Raw genomic sequence first — 19,228 nt, 5'->3', positions numbered from 1 at the left:
TTCAGTAAGTTATTATCTCTACTAATGTTTAGTAATATACAAATATGTGATTTAACCAGAGTCTTCATAAGCGTGTCTGATCCCTGGAAAATTTTGAGTCAGATTGGAATTCTCTCCTCTTTGAATGGCAGAACTGACTTATACAACCCAAGCCTGGTGTTTTCTTTGTGGGGAAATTTAAATGCCTAGATCTTTATTTTTTTCTTTGTTTTATATTTTGTTTTGATTAAGGTATCTGTCCAGGCAGTAAGTTCTTGGGGCTGAGGAGGCCTGAATCTCTCTGAGCAGGTCAGCAACAGCCCAGATTATTTTGGTTTTTTTCCTGCATTTTTTTATTGTGATGAAAAATATATATAACAAGAGGCGCCTGGGTGGCTCAGTTTGGGTGTCTGACTCTTGATGTTGGCTCAGGTCTTGATTTCGGGGTTGTGAGTTCAGGCCCCACATTGGGCTCCATGCTGCATGTGGAGCCTACTTTAAAATATATAATATATATTAACGTATATATTTTATTATATACATTTTTTATTATACATATAAACACACATGCTGTATACACACACGTGTATATGTCATACATGTGTATATCACATGTGTTATGTACATATGTGTGTTATATACATATCTATGAAAACAAAATTTGCCATTATAAGCATTTTATTTTTTTATTTTATTTTATTTTTTTTTAAAGATTTTATTTATTTATTTGAGAGAGAGAGAATGAGAGAGAGCACATGAGAGAGGTTAGGGTCAGAGGGAGAAGCAGACTCTGCTGAGCAGGGAGCCCGATGTGGGACTCGATCCAGGGACTCCAGGATCATGACCTGAGCCGAAGGCAGTTGCTTAACCAACTGAGCCACCCAGGCGCCCCCATTATAAGCATTTTAAACATACAATTCAGTGGCATTAATCACATTCACAATGTTGTATAGCCATCACCGCCTAGTTCATTTTTTGTAATTTTAGCACTACTCAGTTTGTTTCTGTAGAGTCATTTTTTTATTTCTCAAGAAATTTATCTATTTCCTGTGAGTTTTAAGCTTGATTGGCATAAAGTTAATCATAATATCTTATATGTTTAATCTCTGTAGTGTCTATAATTGTGGGGGGGCGGTGTTTCTTAATTTTCTTTGAGCCTTCTCCCTTCTTTTCTTGAATAATCATGCATGACTTCTTCCTATTTCATTAATTTCAAAGGACCTCTTTTTTTTTTGCTTGATTAATCTCTACTTTTGGGGTTTTGTTTTTTTTAAAGATTTATTTATTTACTTTAGAGAGAGAGTGCACAAGTGGGAGGGGCAGAGGGAGAGGGTGAGAGAATCTCAAGCATACTCTGTGCTCAGTGTGGAGCCTGAGGCAGGGCTCAATCTCACGACCCTGAGATCATAATCTGAGCTGAAACCAAGAGTTGTTGGCTGCTTAGCCAACTGCGCCACCCAGACGCCCCTACTTTTTGTTTTCTAGTTCATTTTTTTCTCTTTCCTTCCTTTAACTTTTCTTCTTTTATTTGGGATTTTTTTTTTCCTCTAAATTCTTAAACTGGAAACATTAATTTTTAACTTCATTTCTCTCTAATGTGAGTATATGAAGCTTGCCTTTTTTCCCCTAAGGCCTACTGTAGCTGCAGCTTACACGTTTTGGTACTTAGAACTGATCGATAACCATAGTATGTATTTTCTGATTTCCAATTTAATTTATTATATGTTTTATTCATGAGTTATTCATAAAGATGATGTTCTCTAAACTCCAAATGTATGGCTTTTCATATTAGATCGAACCATATGAACATGCTAACTTTCCACCATTTTTTTACCTATAGAAATGGCAGTGTTGGAGCACCTGGGTGGCTCAGTCATTAAGTGTCTGGCTTCAGCTCAGGTCATGATCCCAGGGTCCTGGGATTGAGCCCCACATTGGGCTTCTTGTTCAGTGGGGAGCCTGCTTCTCCCTCTCCCTCTGCCTGCGGCTCGCCCAGCTTGTACTCACTTGTTCTCTCTCTCTCTATCAAATAAATAAATAAAATCTTAAAAAAAAAAAAAAAAGAAATGGCAGTGTCATATGGCTCAACATAATAGTTTTTTTTTTTAACTGAATTTCATTTTGGTCAAGGAACAAAACTATATAAATCCTTTGAAAGTTTTAAAACTAGTGCTCACGTCAGCAGCACATATACTAAAATTGAAAGCTTTAAGACTAGCTGTATATTATAGGAAGAGAGCTAGTTTTTGTAAACACTCCATGTGTGATTGAAAAAAAAAATGTGTATTCTCCATTTATTGAACGTAGTGTTTGTAAGTGTTTTAGGTGAAGCTTGTTCATTTTACTATTCAGATCTTTATATCCTCTTTTTTTTTTTTTACCACTAATCTCTGCATCACTGACAGTATGTTAAAGTGTTTGACACTGATGGTGATTTGTCTATTTCTCCTTTAATTTTGTTAGCTTTGATGAGACTGTGAGTGTGCACAACTTCAGAATCTTTATATCTTCCTAGTGAACTGAACCTTATATCCTAATGTAGTTGCCTTTCATAATGCCTTTTTTTTTTTTTTAGATTTTATTTATTTATTTGACAGAGAGACAGCAAGAGCAGGAACACAAGCAGGGGGAGTGGGAGAGGGAGAAGCAGGCTTCTTGCCAAGCAGGGAGCCCGATGCGGGACTCAATCCCAGGACCCTGGGATCATGACCTGAGCCGAAGGCAGACACTTAACGACTGAGCCACCCAGGCGCCCTGCCTTTTGTTTTAAAAGGTGTGAAATCAGAGGTACCTGGGTGGCTCAGTCGGTTAAGTGTCCGACTCTTGATTTCAGCTCAGGTCTTGATCTCACGGTTGTGAATTCAAGCCCCATGTTGGGCTCCACACTGGGCATGGAGCCTACATTTAAAAAAAAAAATTTGTGAAATGAAACAATTTTGGTTAATATTTGCTTGGTGTATCATTTTTATTTTTGAGATTCAGTCTTTCTGTGTTTTTTTTTAAAGATTTTATTTATTTATTAGAGCACAAGCAGGGGGAGAGGCAGAGGGAGAGGGAGAAGCAGGCTCCCCACCAAAGAGAGCCTGATGCAGAGCTCTATCCTAGGACCCTGGGATCATGAACTGAGCCAAAGGCAGATGCATAACAGACTGAAACACCTAGGTGCCCTTCTTTTGGTTTTAAATGCATCTCATGAAAGAGCATAGAGCTGGAATTCATCTTTTTTTTTAAATTTTTTTATTGTTATGTTAATCCCCATACTTTACATCATTAGTTTTAGATGTAGTGTTCCATGATTCATTGTTTGTGCATAACACCCAGTGCTCCATGCAGAACATGCCCTCCTCAATACCCATCACCAGGCTAACCCATCCTCCCACCCCCCTCCCCTCTAGAACCCTCAGTTTGTTTTTCAGAGTCATCGTCTCTCATGGTTCGTCTCCCCCTCCGATTTCCCCCCCCTTCCTTCTTCCCCCCCCGCCATCTTCTTTTTTTTTTTTTTCTTAACATATATTGCATTATTTGTTTCAGAGGTACAGAGCTGAGATTCAACAGTCTTGCACAATTCACAGCGCTCACCAGAGCACATACCCTCCCCAGTGTCTATCACCCAGTCACCCCATCCCTCCCACCCCACCCCCCACTCCAGCAACCCTCAGTTTGTTTCCTGAGATTAAGAATTCCTCATATCAGTGAGGTCATATGATACATGTCTTTCTCTGTTTGACTTATTTCGCTCGAGCTGGAATTCATCTTAACCTAACATGTCAGTCTTTGCTTTTAAACTGTAGAGTTTAATCCATTTACCTGTATATTCCTTGTGATTATTGATATCAGTATTTTCTACTGTCTTGCACTGTGCTTTTTATTTTACCTGCTGCTTTTGTTTGTTTCTTTTCCCTGCTTATTTTTCTTACTTTTGGGATAATTGAGGTGTTGGGTTTTTTTTTTCATTCCATTTTTTCTTCTAGACTGTGAGTTAAACCTGCTGAGTCCATTCCTTTAATGGTCACCCTAGCTATCTTATTAGGCACACTTAACGTCAGAAGCTAATCAACATCTCTATTCCCTCCTGCAAGAATATAAGGAACATAAAACTGCAGTCACCTCCCTCCCAATTTATGTGTTTTTATTATTCAGTATTAGGATTCTAGCTTGCTTTTCCATCTCACAAATTAGATACTATTATTACCATTTTATATGATCAAGGTTCACTTAGTTTTACCCATTTGATTTTTGTTCAGTCTACTTTTTTAACATTTCAAAATGTTGCACAAATTCCCATTTCCTGGAATACTGAGAATTTACTTTAGTGATGGTCTTTTGATGGGTAAACTCTCTCAGGTCTTTACTTAAAAATGTCTTTATCTTTTCCTTCTTTTAAATTTTTAAAAATATTTTATTTATTTATTTATTTGACAGAGAGAGCAAGAGAGGGAACACAAGCAGGGGGAGTGGGAGAGGGAGAAGCAGGCTTCCTGTTGAGCAGGGAGCCCAATGTGGGGCTCGATTCCAGGACACTGGGGTCATGACCTAAGCCGAAGGCAGATGCTGAACCAACTGAGCCACCCAGGCGCCCCCCCTTCTTTTAAAATTTTTTAAACTTTTCATAAGGAGATTTTCATGCACATGAGAATAGAACAGTATAGTGAATCCTTATGTCATCAACACTCAGCTTTGATAATTATCAATATTTTACCTATGTTGATCATCATAGCTTGACCGTCTAATACGCTATCCACATGTGGCTCTTTAAATTTAAGCTAACATTTCAAGGAGAACTGTTACAGATTAAGAGACTAATGAGGCAATCCCATCAATTAAAAACGTTTAACAGGAAGTTTTTAGCATTATCTCAATACCTTATCCCATCCCTCTAAATGAACAGTATTTCTTGATATTTTCAGTGGTCTTTGGCTAAACAAATTGGGCCACAAGTTGGGTTTATCACTCCTTGCAGGAGGGCAGAATGCACAGCATTGTGCACCGTGGGGCCTGTCAGAGGGTGTGGGCTCATGCCAGGTGCTTTTCGGGGAGGGTTCTGGGTCTGTGATTGGGTTTATCGTAAAACTTGCCTAGAAGGAAGGAAAACTACACAAGGGGGAAGCTGTAACTCATTTCTGAAGAAGCAGCAGTGGCACACGTTGCCCAGAAAGGGGGATGTTTGTTCGTCTTTGAGGCCTAGGTAATGTTTATGTGTTGTTTGTGTTCAGACATGATTACACAGTGGCCGTGGTTTTGTCTTAGTATGTCATGGTCATGGAGCGGCCCTGTCTGCTGTGGCCATTCTGTGAGGTTGCTTATGTTCCACGGGAGAAGGCACACACCTAGCTGACAGTACCAGGGCAGCTCCTGGACGTCGGGCTGCTTTTCTCTTTACCAGTATTGTCTAATACCCAGTCTGTGTTCAGTTCCCCCAAAATGTCTCAAAATGTGTTTCTACAGTTGGCGTTGTCTGAATCAAAGGCCCACGAGCTGCAGTGGGCTGTTAACGTCTCTCAACCAGTCTCTTTGCTGGTAGTCCTCCTTCTCTGTCCCCCAGACTGGGTTTGGCTGTTTATAGCTTCACGGTGTCCTTTTAACTTGTCCCTCAGTTTCTCCTCTTCCTTCTCTTCTGTAAATTGCTAATTACATGAAAGGATTTGTCAGGGCTTTTTGGCAAAAGTACTTCACAGTTGGTGCTATTTCTTACATCATATCAGAACTTCCATGCGATCCAGATACCTACTTTGTGACGTTAAAATTTATGAGTTGGTTCCAGTGTCAGCTTGATCCTTCCTTTATAAAGCTCTCCATCTTGTTTATACAGTCTTCATTTGCCCCCTGGTTAATAAGAGTCCTTATTAATTACAAAAGGAGAAAACGACTACTTAATAGAAGAATCTGTGGCATGCCACCTTAACCGCGTGATTAAAGTTATCACCAGTAACGAGACAGACTGGATCATATGCCTCCTGAAGTGGCTCACTGAGAAGGACACGCATCAGCTGTGTAATCCTTCATCCAAAAATGAACTTTCTGAATCTAATCATGAGAAAACATCAGACAAGCCAAAATTGAGATGGTGTCTGTCAAACATCTGACCTGGACTCTTCATATCTTGAAAGTTGAAAGGCTGAAGGACAGGTCAAAGATCAAAGAAGAGTAAAGAACCATGGTTTGAGGGCATGGTCCCATAAGAGAAATTTACAAAGTGATTGCTATAAAGGATGTTATTGGACAGTTAGTGAAATTGTGCATATGCAGTGTATGTTACAGAGTAATATTAAATCCATGTTAAACAGTCCTGATTTTGCTCGTTGTGGTTACGTTAGAGAATGTCCAAGTTCCTGCATCACTCTGAAGTATATAGGAGGAAAGGTTCGTGACATCTTCTGTTTCCCCTTGAATAGGTTCTTCTCAACATTCTTGCTGAAGCAGAGAGGGAACACAGGGGTAGAGAGAGAAAGCAAATTTTAATGGTGAAGAGTCTGTGGAAGTTCATCGTATTCACACCATTCTTCTTTTCTTTCAGTGTGAAAGTTTTTTCAAAATTAAAAGTTAAAAGTAAACATCCCCATTCACTTTCCACCTAATACTTTAGTAGCTGTTAATTGTCGTTGCCATGATCCATTAATTTACTAGTGCTTGCGAAATGGTGACTTTCTGACTAGCATTTTCTTTATAATAAATGAAGCTTCTTATAAAGCTTGTATGATTCTTCTGTAAAGAAGAACTTTGCCTCATCACAACAGTTCAGCAATCATAAAATATTGTTCACAAAGGCGAGAGGGCTATATGCTTGATTCTTTCCTTTTAGAACTTTCAGAATTATGAGTTGATACCCTGGCCTCCTCCAGTACTGACCATTAGGGTTTTTTTTAAATATCGTTATGAACTCATGATTTTGTTTTAGATTTGATGATTTCAATACACTGTAGTCATTATTTATTAAATTGTTCCATCTTAAGCCAGGGGGAGCTCTTTTTTTTAAGTTTTCTCCTGTGTCTTTTTGACACAACCCCATTAGCCTTTAATGGGTTTCTTGCTTTCTGCTATATGATGTTCCAGACTCACCTTGAACATTTTGTGTTCTATACTGGACTCAGCTGTTTCTCAAATGAGCCCTGGTTTCTTTCATGGGCAAATGACATTTAGAGGCATGTTGGTACTAGGGGGGCACATTGCTCCTCAGTGCCTGTTGACTGTAGACATTTTTAGTAGTTCAGTCTGGAAAAAAAGTTTAAAAATAATTGCATACTGTATTCCTGATTCCTAGTTCTTGGATAGGGAGGTAAAATCCTAACAGGGAACTGTACTTTGTGTGTGTGGTCCCTCTGAAGCTAGTATGAGGAAACTTCTAGGTTGTAAGTGTTGAGTATCTGTTAAGCCTAGACTCTCATGACTTCTTTATTCTCTAGGTCTGCTTGCTCAGAACCCTGTCTGGTAAGGAGGGAGACATACAAGAGGAAGAATGGCTGCAGGATTGCTGACAACTTGGTCACGGGTATAGAGAAAATTATTCTGTTTCCAAAAAACATTGCTGTTCCCAAAGGACATATCTCTTGCCCCTGACATAAAGCTTCAACTGAACTAGCCTCAAGCTTCCCCAGTTCTCTGGGCCTCTTAGAACGAGACAAAAATGCCTTAGGAAAGGCTTCTATTACTACAACATTTGTTAATTTCTTTTTTTCCCAGATCTTCCTCCAGGTTGACTATTAGTTCCATATTCTGCTGGGTGCTATGCAGGACAAGAGAGATTTTTCACTAGGAAAATCATTCATTTTCCAAGTCTTTTTCTCATCCAGCAGTACAGTCAATCTATACTCGATCTTGACTAAGACTGGAAGAGTCCTAGTGGTGCAAAGATCAGGTCAACTATATATTAGACAAGCTGCTAAAAGCATGAGTCTGGATGAGATGGTCTAGGCAGAGCGAAAGAAGAGAGTTCCAAGAACTGAGCCTTGGGGCAGGTAATGGGAGGCCTCTGAAGCACATGTGAACCTGCTGTGTGCTGGTCTCCTTCCCCAGTGCTGGCAGCCTCCCCCACCATTCTTTTGCTACATTGTTAGAGATGGGCCTTGCCTGAGCCACACTGTGTGTGACGTTTCAGGATTCAGTGACCTTTGAGGAGGTGGCGGTGGACTTCTCCCAGGAGGAGTGGGCACTGCTGGACCCTGCTCAGAAAATCCTGTACAGAGATGTGATGCTGGAGAACTACAGGAACCTGGCCTCCGTGGGTAAGATTGGCCTCATTCCTTCATTTTCTCATTTTTTCATGCAGCAGATGGTCCTTCCTCACATATCCTGTTCCAGGATATGTGAAAAGAATGACAATACATGGTAAACACAAAATGAATGGCCCCAGCTCTTGTGGGGCAGTCTCATGGCTTCCTGTAAAAGTGCGCTGATTTCATTATTATTACAAGATTTAGGTAATTTGCAGTATGTGTCTGCTCTTGGGCTTGGATTTCGAGGGTCAGTTCCCTGTGGATAGGGCATACGTAGGTGTCTGTTTGGGGCATCTTGTAAAAGAGCTCGGATTTGATTCTTTGGTCACTCCTGCAGTTGTATTTGCCTGTCTTCAGAATCCCTTAATATCAAAGTATCGGAATCAGTTTCATGGACAGATTTCTTGTCTCCTTCACAGTTCCCCCACCTCACATGTCTTTCTCCACGAGCAGGGTATCCTTTCTGCAAACACAGTCTGATCATGGAGGTGGAGCAGGAAGTGCTGGGGACAGAGGAGGGGGCAGTTCTCCAAGGTGCTTATACAGGTGAGCCCCAGGCAGAAAGGAGTCATTAAGGAGCAGGCATGGCAAGGGATGGTCCATTTGGGACTGTCAATGTGTGGCAGAACTGGGCCATTATGTGAGCTTTCCATCTTTCACCATCTCGCCATTCATTCACATTTTCGTGTGGTCTCAGAGAAAAAGCTGTTTTAATTCCTCTTTCAATTTGACATTTCCTTGAATACTTTTTGTTCCATTTTCTCTACTTTGCTTTCAAGATAATACACTCTCCTATTATCTCAAACCTCCAGAATCCTTTCTAAGTAAAATACTTCCCATTTCCATTGTTTGTTCCTATCATTGGCATCTTCTCCCAGAGCCAAGTTCCTGGAACTGTTCCTCTGGTCACAGGCTACATCTTCTTGTTCACATTTCCTTTCCATATTTAGTGTTACTGAAAACAAATCCATAGGGTGCCCACCTCCTTTTTTCTGTTAACCCTATTTTTTATCCCAATAGTTATAAAAATTTTCAATTTCAGACTGGGATATTCAACTGAAATCAAAAGATGGAATTCCTATGCAGAATGTTCCTGGGGAAAAAACTTGCAATGGCATAAAAACGGTAAGATTCACCAGGAATGATTTCTGATTTTTTTTACAGTAGGAGAAGTCTTTGAATGCCATTGAGTTAAAGTACCAGCTTCCAAATGAGGCAAGACAGAGAGGCAGGTGGCATTCACTCACCAGAAAGCTGTCTCAGGAAAGTCTTCCTGAATCTCATAAAATTAGAGAAATCTCTCAACCAAGCTCAACACTTGCTGCCCCACAGAGAACACCAAAAAGTAAACATTTATGTAAATGTGATTCCAGTGTTAAGTGTTTAATACATAGTTAATTCATTCTTCACTCATTATTGGCAAAACTTTGTATTTAGGACGCCTTTTGTTAGGAATGATGGAGTCCTGGGTTAGAGCATTCAGTTGATTCAACTTGTAAGGAACTAATAGGGGAAAAAAATCACATACATGCACTGAAAATAGTAAAAATGTCAGTCATAATCACATACTTCCTATGTATGGCAGAATCCACACAGAAAAGAATTCCCATGAGTGTAAAGAAAGTGAGAAAGTCTTTAGTCACCACTTACTCCTTATTCCTGCAGGCACCAACTCAACCCGGCAAGAAACCCTTGGAATTTGATCATTGTGGAAAATTCTTTAGAAAGAACTATCATTTTACACATACAAGATATTGTGAGGGAGAGAAATGCTACAAATATAAAGAATATGGGAAACACCTTGGCCACACCTCAACTCTTAGCAGTCATGTAAGTACTCACAGTGGAGAGAAAACTCATGAGTTTAATGATTGTGGCAAAACTTTCAATGAAGAGGCATCCCTTAGGAAACACTTAAGGACTCTCAAAGGAGAGAAATCTCATGCGTGTAATCAATGTCTTATGTCCTTCAGCTTACACCCTTCCTTTTCAGTACATGTGCAAATACCTACTGGAGAGGAACTCTGTGAATGCTGTGATCATGGAGAAAGAGCCTCCCTTGGTGTCCACAAAACAACATGTACCATGGAGGAAAGCTCAGAATGTAAGGAGCACGGGAAAGCGTTCCCCAGCTCCTTGTCCCTTCAGAAATGTACGAGACCTCATGCTGGAGAGAAGCCTTATGAATGTAGTGACTGTGGGAAAGCCTTCATTTTTCAGTCTTCCCTTAAAAAGCATGTGAGATCTCACACTGGAGAGAAACCTTATGAGTGTAATCACTGCGGAAAATCCTTCAGCCAGAGCTCTCATCTTAATGTGCACAAAAGGACTCACACTGGAGAGAAACCCTACGACTGTAAGGAATGTGGCAAGGCTTTCACTGTTCCTTCATCCCTTCAGAAGCATATGAGAACCCACACTGGAGAGAAGCCCTATGAATGCAGTGACTGTGGGAAAGCCTTCATCGATCAGTCATCCCTGAAGAAACACACACGGTCTCACACTGGAGAGAAACCTTACGAGTGTAGTCAGTGTGGAAAATCCTTCAGCACAGGCTCTTACCTCATTGTGCACAAGAGAACTCATACTGGAGAGAAAACCTATGAGTGTAAAGAATGTGGGAAGGCCTTTAGGAATTCCTCGTGCCTCAGGGTACACGTGAGAACTCACACAGGAGAGAAGCCCTATCAATGCGTTCAGTGTGGAAAGGCATTCAGCACCAGCACTAACCTTATAATGCACAAGCGAATACATACAGGGCAGAAAGTATGAGTGAAATGACTATAAGAAAGCCTTTATTGGGCCTTTACACCTCATTCCTCACTTTAGAACTCACACTAGAGAGCAGCCCTGTTGTGACCCATGCAGAAAGCCCAGGCACAGTTCTTGACTTACGCTATACTGGGACCAATCTTACGAATGTTATCCTCCTGTGATTGTCTTTATCAGTGAGTGTCTCATCCTGAAAGTGTGACAGCTTGTTAACTGATGAGTATTAAAGGTTATATGGCACTCTAAATTCCCCTTAACCTACATCACAAAAGTTTTGATAAATAATGTTTTCATCATGATTTAGTACTAAATGTTGTCCAATCCTCATCAAGGTGTCTTGGACCTATAGGTTATTTAGAAATGTATTTTATAATGTGCAGACTGTGCATATTTTAGTTATCTTTTATAGATTTCTAATTTAATTGGATTATACACAGATTCTGTATGACATTATTCAAACAGAAAGTTGTTGGAGACTTGCTGTGTGGCCCAAGGTGTCAGATGCGACAAGTATCCCTGGATCCAATCCTCCCTCCCTTTCCTAAAGTAACAGAACTACAATTGTATTCAAGTTGGTAGTGTGGACAATTTTTTAAGGAACTCTCTCAACTTTCTTTGCTGCCATGAGTGCCCATGAGCCCCTGGTTCTGGCCAGTGAGACATAGGCAGAGGTCACTGCTTGTGGGTTCTAAAAAAGCCCATGGCAAGGGGGGAATCTCAGCTGGCATCTTCACCATTTGCCCTGTGTTTCATCTCTTTTTCTTTCCTAGAAAATAGACCAAGAGGATGGTAGTCAGAGGCTACTGATTATACAACAGGGATATACAGTATTATTTGGTTGTATCAACCTTGGGTTGCTTATTTCTGGGCTTCATCTAACCCAAGAAAAATAAACTCCTAACTGATGTAAACCATCTGGAGGGAAGCTTCTGTTACAAGGGATTTCAGTTAGCTGATAACATCTCATATGTGGTCAAGTTTTATGAATCCTTTAAATGTGGTTGAAAACAATGCCTATTCTGTAATTATTTGTATAATCAGTGTGTCTGACAGATGAATCTTTTGTGTTTTTAAAATTTGTATCATTACAGACCTTCTCTCCTCATTTGCCCTTTATTGAGAGAGGTATGTTAAATGTGTTACTATCACTGTGGGTAGTCGGATTGTTTTTTTAAATTCTGTCTCACTTTGAGGCACTATAGCCAGATGCATACAAATGTAGTCATTTTATATTTTCTTTAAAGATTTTATTTTTATTTATTTATTAGAGAGAGAGAGAGCACGAGGAGGGTAAGGGGCAGGGGGAGAAGCAGGGTCTCTGCTGAGGAGGGAACCTGATGTGGGACTCGATCCCAGGACCCTGGGATCATGACCTAAGCCGAAGGCAGACCCTTAACCAACTGAGCCACCCAGGCACTCCTGTCCTTTCATTCTTATATAGTGCCCATTTTTATTCCCTAATAATGTTATAATTCACTTGGTATAAATGCAAACTATTGACCTAGCCTTTAACATTTTCTCCTTACCAGTATGTAAGGACGATCAGAAACAACTTACCTCTCTCCTCAGCACTGTGTGTTGGTGTTCCCTGCAGCACCAAGGGGGATCTCCTCAGCCACTACATCTCCTGTGGGAGACAAAGAGAGCAGGAGGTCCTCAGCAGCCTTCCCTGCCAAGACAGCAGCAGCCCGCACATATGTCTCTGTTGTTCCTTGCTTTACTTCTGTGGTGATTTGTTCCCCTGCCTACCTGGTTTCATGTTTCATGAAAAAGGGAAAAGGGTAAGAACATTTTTCCCTGCTCTCCCTAAGAAACCTCAGGAGGTTTCTCAACTCAAACCAATTTGTGAATCTCCTGGTCGGTGTGCATGGGCTCTCAAGTGCCACTGCCTAGCAACATGTAAGAGCATCTTGAAAACCAAATGTTATAAAATTGGGATTCCCCCACATTGCTCTTTTGGAGAGAGAGTCCAGTCCCTCTAAGGTTGCAAGGGATAGTCTAGAAAGGGAGGCCACTGCACATAGCAAAGGTCCACTCAGGACTCAGGAGTTTATAGGTAAATACCTAAAGAAAAAAAAAAAAATGAGGAAAGATGAAAGACCAAAAGAAAAAAAGTATAACTGCAGGGGCGTTATGTGGCTACAAGTAATCCCTCCCTTTCCAAAGAGCGGGAACTTTAAATCTTCTGTACCAAGTAACTGTCAGGTCTAAGAAACATAATGTTAGTCCCCAATTGCTTACTAATTTAAAAACAACAATGAAAAATAAATCCATAGATATAAGGGAGAAAATAAAAGGTAAAGTTAAGTTATATACATTTGTAACATTTAATATAGACATATATATATAAATTATAAAATGCACACAAAACTAAATTAAAACAAAGATCCATAGTTTGAACCAATTGAAAATCTAGTTTATAAAAGTTTATATGTTAAAAACTTACATAACAAGTTTTATATATAATTATATATATAACAAATATGTAACAAAATTTATATATTAAAAATTTACATATCAAAAAGAAAAGGGGCTTTGAAAAGAAAAGGCTTTTGAGCCTTCACAATGTAAGTTCTAAATTAAACATAATGTTGCTAAAATATACTAATTGACAAGGCTTCATAAATTGTAATCAATACTAGGGCTCAAATGATAGTTATACCTGGGGACCCCACTAAATTTAAACATTATTTCTCCTATAATCATAAAAAAATAATTGAGATAGAGGAAAATAGGTGTACCTCATTGCAATTGTAGTCGTGTCTAAATTTCCCATAGTAATTGTACCCATTGCCCTAAAATATCCCATCTTAAGCATAGATGCCCTGACAACGATGAAAAATAAATAAAGGTCTTTGGCTTTATTCCTTGATAAAATGTGATTCTGTGGACACTTAGTTAAAATAATTAATATGGCTCAATATGTGTTAAAACTGGCCTAAGTTTTAAAACTTATTATATAAACATAACAAAGAGGTGCTTATTTCTACGGCTTCTCCACTTAATAATTCAATTTTGCCTATTTCAAAACTTGAGAATAAATAAATAACTATATCTATCTTTTGGTTGTTAACTGAGTAAAGAGCAGTTAAGAGTTCCTGGACTATGTGAATGGCACTGCTAGCCGCATGTGACGAACTGCTGGAATGTTACTGCTTTCCAGCTCTTCCTTTAAACAAAAACAAATGGATGAAAGTCAACCATTAAGACAAAACTGCAAAATTCCTAGAAGAAAGCATAGGAGGAAAGCTTCCTGACATTGAATTTGGCAATGGGTTCTTAGATTTGATACCAAAAGCAACTTGCAATCAAAAAATTGGTTAAGTTGTAGTTTATCAAAATTAAGATCTTTTGTACTTCAGAGGTCAATCATCAGCATTTAAATACTTTTGTACTCCGAAGGACACATCAAGAAAGTGAAAACCCATGGAATGGGAGAAAATATTTGCAATTCATATATGCAAGAAGCAACTTCTATAAAGAATATATAAAGAATTCTTACTACTCAACAATAAAAAGACAAATAATCCAATTTTAAAATAGACAAGAGATTGGAAGAGACATTTCTCCAAGGACATAACAAATAGCAACAAATACATGAAAAGATACCACTAGTCATCAACATCACTGGTCAGTAGAAAAATGACCCAAATCACAAGGAGATACCACTTCTCACCACTTAGGACAGCTAATACGTGAAAACAAAAATTAACAAGTGACATTGGGAAATAGGAACTCATACACTGATGGATAGAATGTAAAATGGTGCAGCCACTTTGGAAAACAGTCTGGTAGTACTTCAAAACGTCAAATATATAGTTACTATATGACCCAGCAATTCCAGTCCTAGGTAGATACCTATGGTAATTTTATGTGTCAACTAGACGGTGTCATGAAATACCCAGATATCTCATTAAATGTCATTTCTGCTGGTGTCTGTGAGCATGTTTCAGGAGATTCGCATTTGAATCAATAGACTGAGCATAGCATATCACCCTCCCCAACATGGGTGGACATCATCCAATCCGATTTAGGGTCTGAATGGATCAAAAAAGCAGAGGATGACTGAATTCTCTTTTTCTGTCTGATTGTTGAACTGGGATAGTGATCTTCTCCTGCTCTTGGTGCTCTTGGTGCTCTTGGTTTTCGGGCTTTGAAACCGGGACTGAAATCTACCCCGTTGGCAGCCTGGCTGTCAGGTGTTTGAATGGCACCTCCTACTTTCATAGGTCTCTCGATTGGGGTGGTAGATTGTGAGACTTTTCAGCCTTCATAGTTATATAAGTAGTTCCTTACATAAAAGTCATGTGTGCATAATAAGTACATATAATGTATATTATGTCCATTGTATGTGTGTAGCTCACCATAAAAAGTTAAGGGCTGTATGTTCTATTTTTCTGGAGAATTCTAATAAAAATACCCAGGATAAATTAAAATATGTCTGCACACACACAAAAATATGTGAATGTTCAGAGCAGCATTACTCATAATACCCACAAAATGTTAACAACCCACATGTGAATCAACTGATAAATACGTAAATAACATGTGGTACATCCATAGGATGGAATAGCAGTCAGCAATAAAAAAGAATGATATGCACTACAACACATATGAACCTTGAAAACATGCTAAGTGAAAAGAAGCTATTGGCAAAGGATCTTATGATTTCATTTACATGAAATGTCCAGAAAAGGCAAATCTATAGAGTCAGAAAGTACATTCATGGTTACCTACACATTAAGAGAGGAGGAAAATGGGATTATGACAGCCAAAGGGTTCTTTTGGAGTGACAAAGTTCTAAAATTGTGCTAGTTGCACAACTCTGGAATTTAAAAAAATTGAATGTTAAAGTTTCAAATGCACAAATTGTAGGTTATGTGAATTATAGCTCAATAAAGCTGTTCCAAAAAAACAAAAGAAAAAAAATCATGGTATAGCTGCATCATTAGAAGCATAAAAAAATTCTTGTCTCTGAAGTACCTAGAGCAGTAAGGTGCAACATATATTAGCTGCCATTATATTTTTACCACTACATATTAGAACTTAAGATATTATAATTTTTAAAAGTATGATATGGGCATTAGTATTACTGGCACAGAAGAGTCTAGAAACGTATACTGGCATATATAGGAATTCATTTAATAAAGATGGAATTTCACATGACTGAGTCAAGAAAAGTTTACTGGTAAGTGGTACCACAACTGGCCATCTTTTCTGGAGGAAAGAAAATAATCGGATCTGGGGCGCCTGGGTGGCTCAGATGGTTAAGCGTCTGCCTTCGGCTCAGGTCATGATCCCAGGGTCCTGGGATCGAGCCTCACATCGGGCTCCTGGCTCAGCGGGGAGCCTGCTTCTCCCTCTCCCTCTGCCTCTCTCCCTGCTCATCCTCTCTCTCTCCCTCTCTGTATCTCTGTGTGTCAAATGAATAAATAAAATTTAAAAAAATAATAATAATCGGATCCAATACGCCACACCACATGGCCAAATAAACTCCACCAGGATTAAAGATTTAAATGTCTTTAATAGGGGCACCTAGGTGGGTCAGTCGGTTAAACGTCTGCCTTCAGCTCTGGTCATGATCCCAGGATCCTGGGATTGAGCCCAGCACAGGCTCCCTGCTCAGTGGGGAGTCTGCTTCTCCCTCACCCTCTTGGCCTTCCCCCTGCTCCTTCTCTCCCTCTCTCGCTCACTCTCTCAAATAAATAAACGAAATCTTAAAAAAAAAAAAAAAAAGGTAATGTCTTTAATAAATGTAAGAAACAAATTCGGTATACAGTTTGAAGACATTTAAAGGCAAGAAACAAGTTATTTTGGGGGTGCCTGGGTGGCTCAGTCAGACCGCTGCCTCAGGGTCCTGGGACTGAGCCCCATGTCAGGCTCTCTGCTCATTGGGGAGTCTGCTGCTCCCTCTGTGCTTCCCCCTGCTCATTCTCTCTCTCAAATAAAATTTTTAAGAATTACTTTTAAAAAACAGATTTTTTGGCTACATACATTTAGTATTTTGTACAGCAACACATAAAACAACCTAGCAAAAATAGTTATCAATAGATGCATAAGACACATTTGATAATGCACATGAACAATTCTTAATAAAATGTCTTATTAGAATCAGGGTTTAAACATCTTTATTAACTCCACAAAGGCCATCCACTGAAAACCCCAGCAACCACAGAGAACGTGATTACTGGAGAAACTTCAGATGTATTCCTGAGAAGTGAAGAATGCCCGGTATCAATGCTATTTCAAAAATAAATAAAAAGAGAATTACACATTAGAAGGGGGGGAATAGATTTGCAGAAAATGACATTACATTGAAAATCCAAAGGAATCACTTATTGGAGTTTAGCATGGTGCCCAAATAAAGACCTGAAGAAGGGACTGACTGGAGGAGCTAGACTTTAGGGACTGGCAAGAACGTCAGATAGGGGAGAATCCTTGTAAGGGGTCCAGGAACAAGGGGAGGGGTAGGCAGCTCTCCCGTGCTTGTCGTGGGGTCGGAGCCCACCCGCACACTCGCCCTTCCAGCTTAAATATTCGGCAGTCCGAACAGACACTGGGTCTGTTCCCACCTGCAGCCACGCCCTCGGGAGTAGGCCCCGCCCACGGCGCTGGTTCTAACTTCCGCCAAGTCCCCGGGCCCCCTTCCGTCCCCGGCTCCCGCGCCTAGCCCACCCCGACCCGCCCACGCCCATGCGGGAGAAAGCTAGAGCTTTCCCGCCTGATATGGTCGGATAGGGCGGACGGCCGGAAAACGGGGGCCCGCCCCTTCCGGCCTCAGGCAGGAAGCGGAAGTGGGGTCATGGAGGCGCCGGGCTCTTTCCCGCCGCTGGCCTGGTTTCGCTTTGGCTGTGGGTCCGCGCAGGCCAACTTCTGGAGGCCAACGCGAGGGAGAGGGAAGGACGAGGTTGTGCCGGGCCTCCCAGGAGCGTGCTTAAAGAGACCTGGCGCGTGGGGCGCCTGGCGGGCTCAGTCGGTGGAGCGAGTCCCTCTTGATCTTGTGGTCGTGAGTTCAAGCCCTACCTTAGGTGTAGGGATGACTAAAAAAAAATAAACTTTAAATAAGAAAGAGAGCCGGCGCGCACCGCTGTCTTCCGCTGGGAATGTCCTCGGGAGTAGCTGGACCGGGAAATGTAAGGACGCTTCCGGGGGGTCGGTTCATAGACTGCTTCCCTCTTCAGTGGCCTGCAAAGCAACCTCTGTGACTTTTCTCCAGGGGGAAAAGGGCTTCCGCCGGTCGAGTTGGTAGACTCCGGCCGTGTCCTCGCGTCCTCACCGACCACGCGGTTCCGGCTCATGCCGGTGAGCACTGTGCGGGGGAGCTGGTTCCGACCGGCCTGTTTTCCTATTGGGTGCAAAGGAATGTTTCACCTGACGGTTTGGCTTTATTTTTGCGCGTTCTTTACTTTTGACACATTACGTTCAAGTAGGAAGTTAATACACTTAGATCTCTATGGTGTGCGTATTTCTGCAGAGAAGTGGAAGCATATGTAGACCACAAGTCTTTTTACTAAAGAGGGACAAGAATACTCACCTGTCTCTTCATCTGAACTTCGTAAGACTACAGCCCCACAAAACTCTAAACCACAGGCCTCTAACAAAAACAGATGGGGGCTTTTTTGTTCTAGTTCTGGAATAATTGAACTTCACAGTAACAGGATATTTAGACTAAATATATTTTTTCCTTTGAAAAATCTTAAACCTAAATAAAATATGAATATACAGTACTATGAATTTCCATTGAGGGGATTCAACCACTTCTAGCATTTTGCATGTTTGCCCTCTAGATAAATAAGTACATTTTTTGGTGAACGGTATGAGAGGGTAAGTTGAAAATAAATTGCAGGCAGGATACTTGGCTTTTAAATACTTGGTGATGCATCTGCTAAAGATAAGGACATTGTGCTAATAAAACCACAATAGTATTATTTCCCCCCATGAAAATTTGAAATAATAATGTCCTCTATCCACTCTGACAAAACTGAAATCCTCCATATTGTTCCAAAATAAGCTTTTGGGCGTTTTTGGATCTAAGATGCAGTCGAAGATTATATATGGCAATTTTTTGTCTTTTAGTGTCTTAACCTACAGCATTGGCTATTGTTCTCCATTGTCTTTTTGAAAAGTCACATGTTCTTTTAGAAAGTCACACATTTTGATAATTTCTTTTTCTTAATTGAGATATAATTGACATGACCTTATATTTCAGGTGTATAGCATAAAGATTCAATATTTGTTTATATTTGGAAATGATCACCACAGTAAGT

At 40.3% G+C, this 19,228-nt stretch overlaps 1 protein-coding gene across 1 annotated transcript; it reads left to right on the top strand.

Moving 5' to 3' along the window:
- The first annotated feature begins 7,432 nt into the window (after positions 1–7,432).
- On the top strand, positions 7,433–10,965 carry LOC123324848 (zinc finger protein 177-like). Its single transcript, XM_044915169.1, is given in 6 exon segments — positions 7,433–7,465; positions 8,072–8,198; positions 8,643–8,735; positions 9,232–9,314; positions 9,855–10,954; positions 10,956–10,965. Coding segments are annotated over 6 exon segments (1,446 nt in total).
- The last annotated feature ends 8,263 nt before the right edge of the window (positions 10,966–19,228 follow it).

The sequence above is a fragment of the Neomonachus schauinslandi genome, chromosome 1, assembly GCF_002201575.2.
Source record: "Neomonachus schauinslandi chromosome 1, ASM220157v2, whole genome shotgun sequence".
Taxonomy (NCBI): domain Eukaryota; kingdom Metazoa; phylum Chordata; class Mammalia; order Carnivora; family Phocidae; genus Neomonachus; species Neomonachus schauinslandi.
The sequence above is the reverse complement of the archived record's forward strand: the minus strand, read 5'-3'. Positions and strand labels throughout refer to the sequence as shown.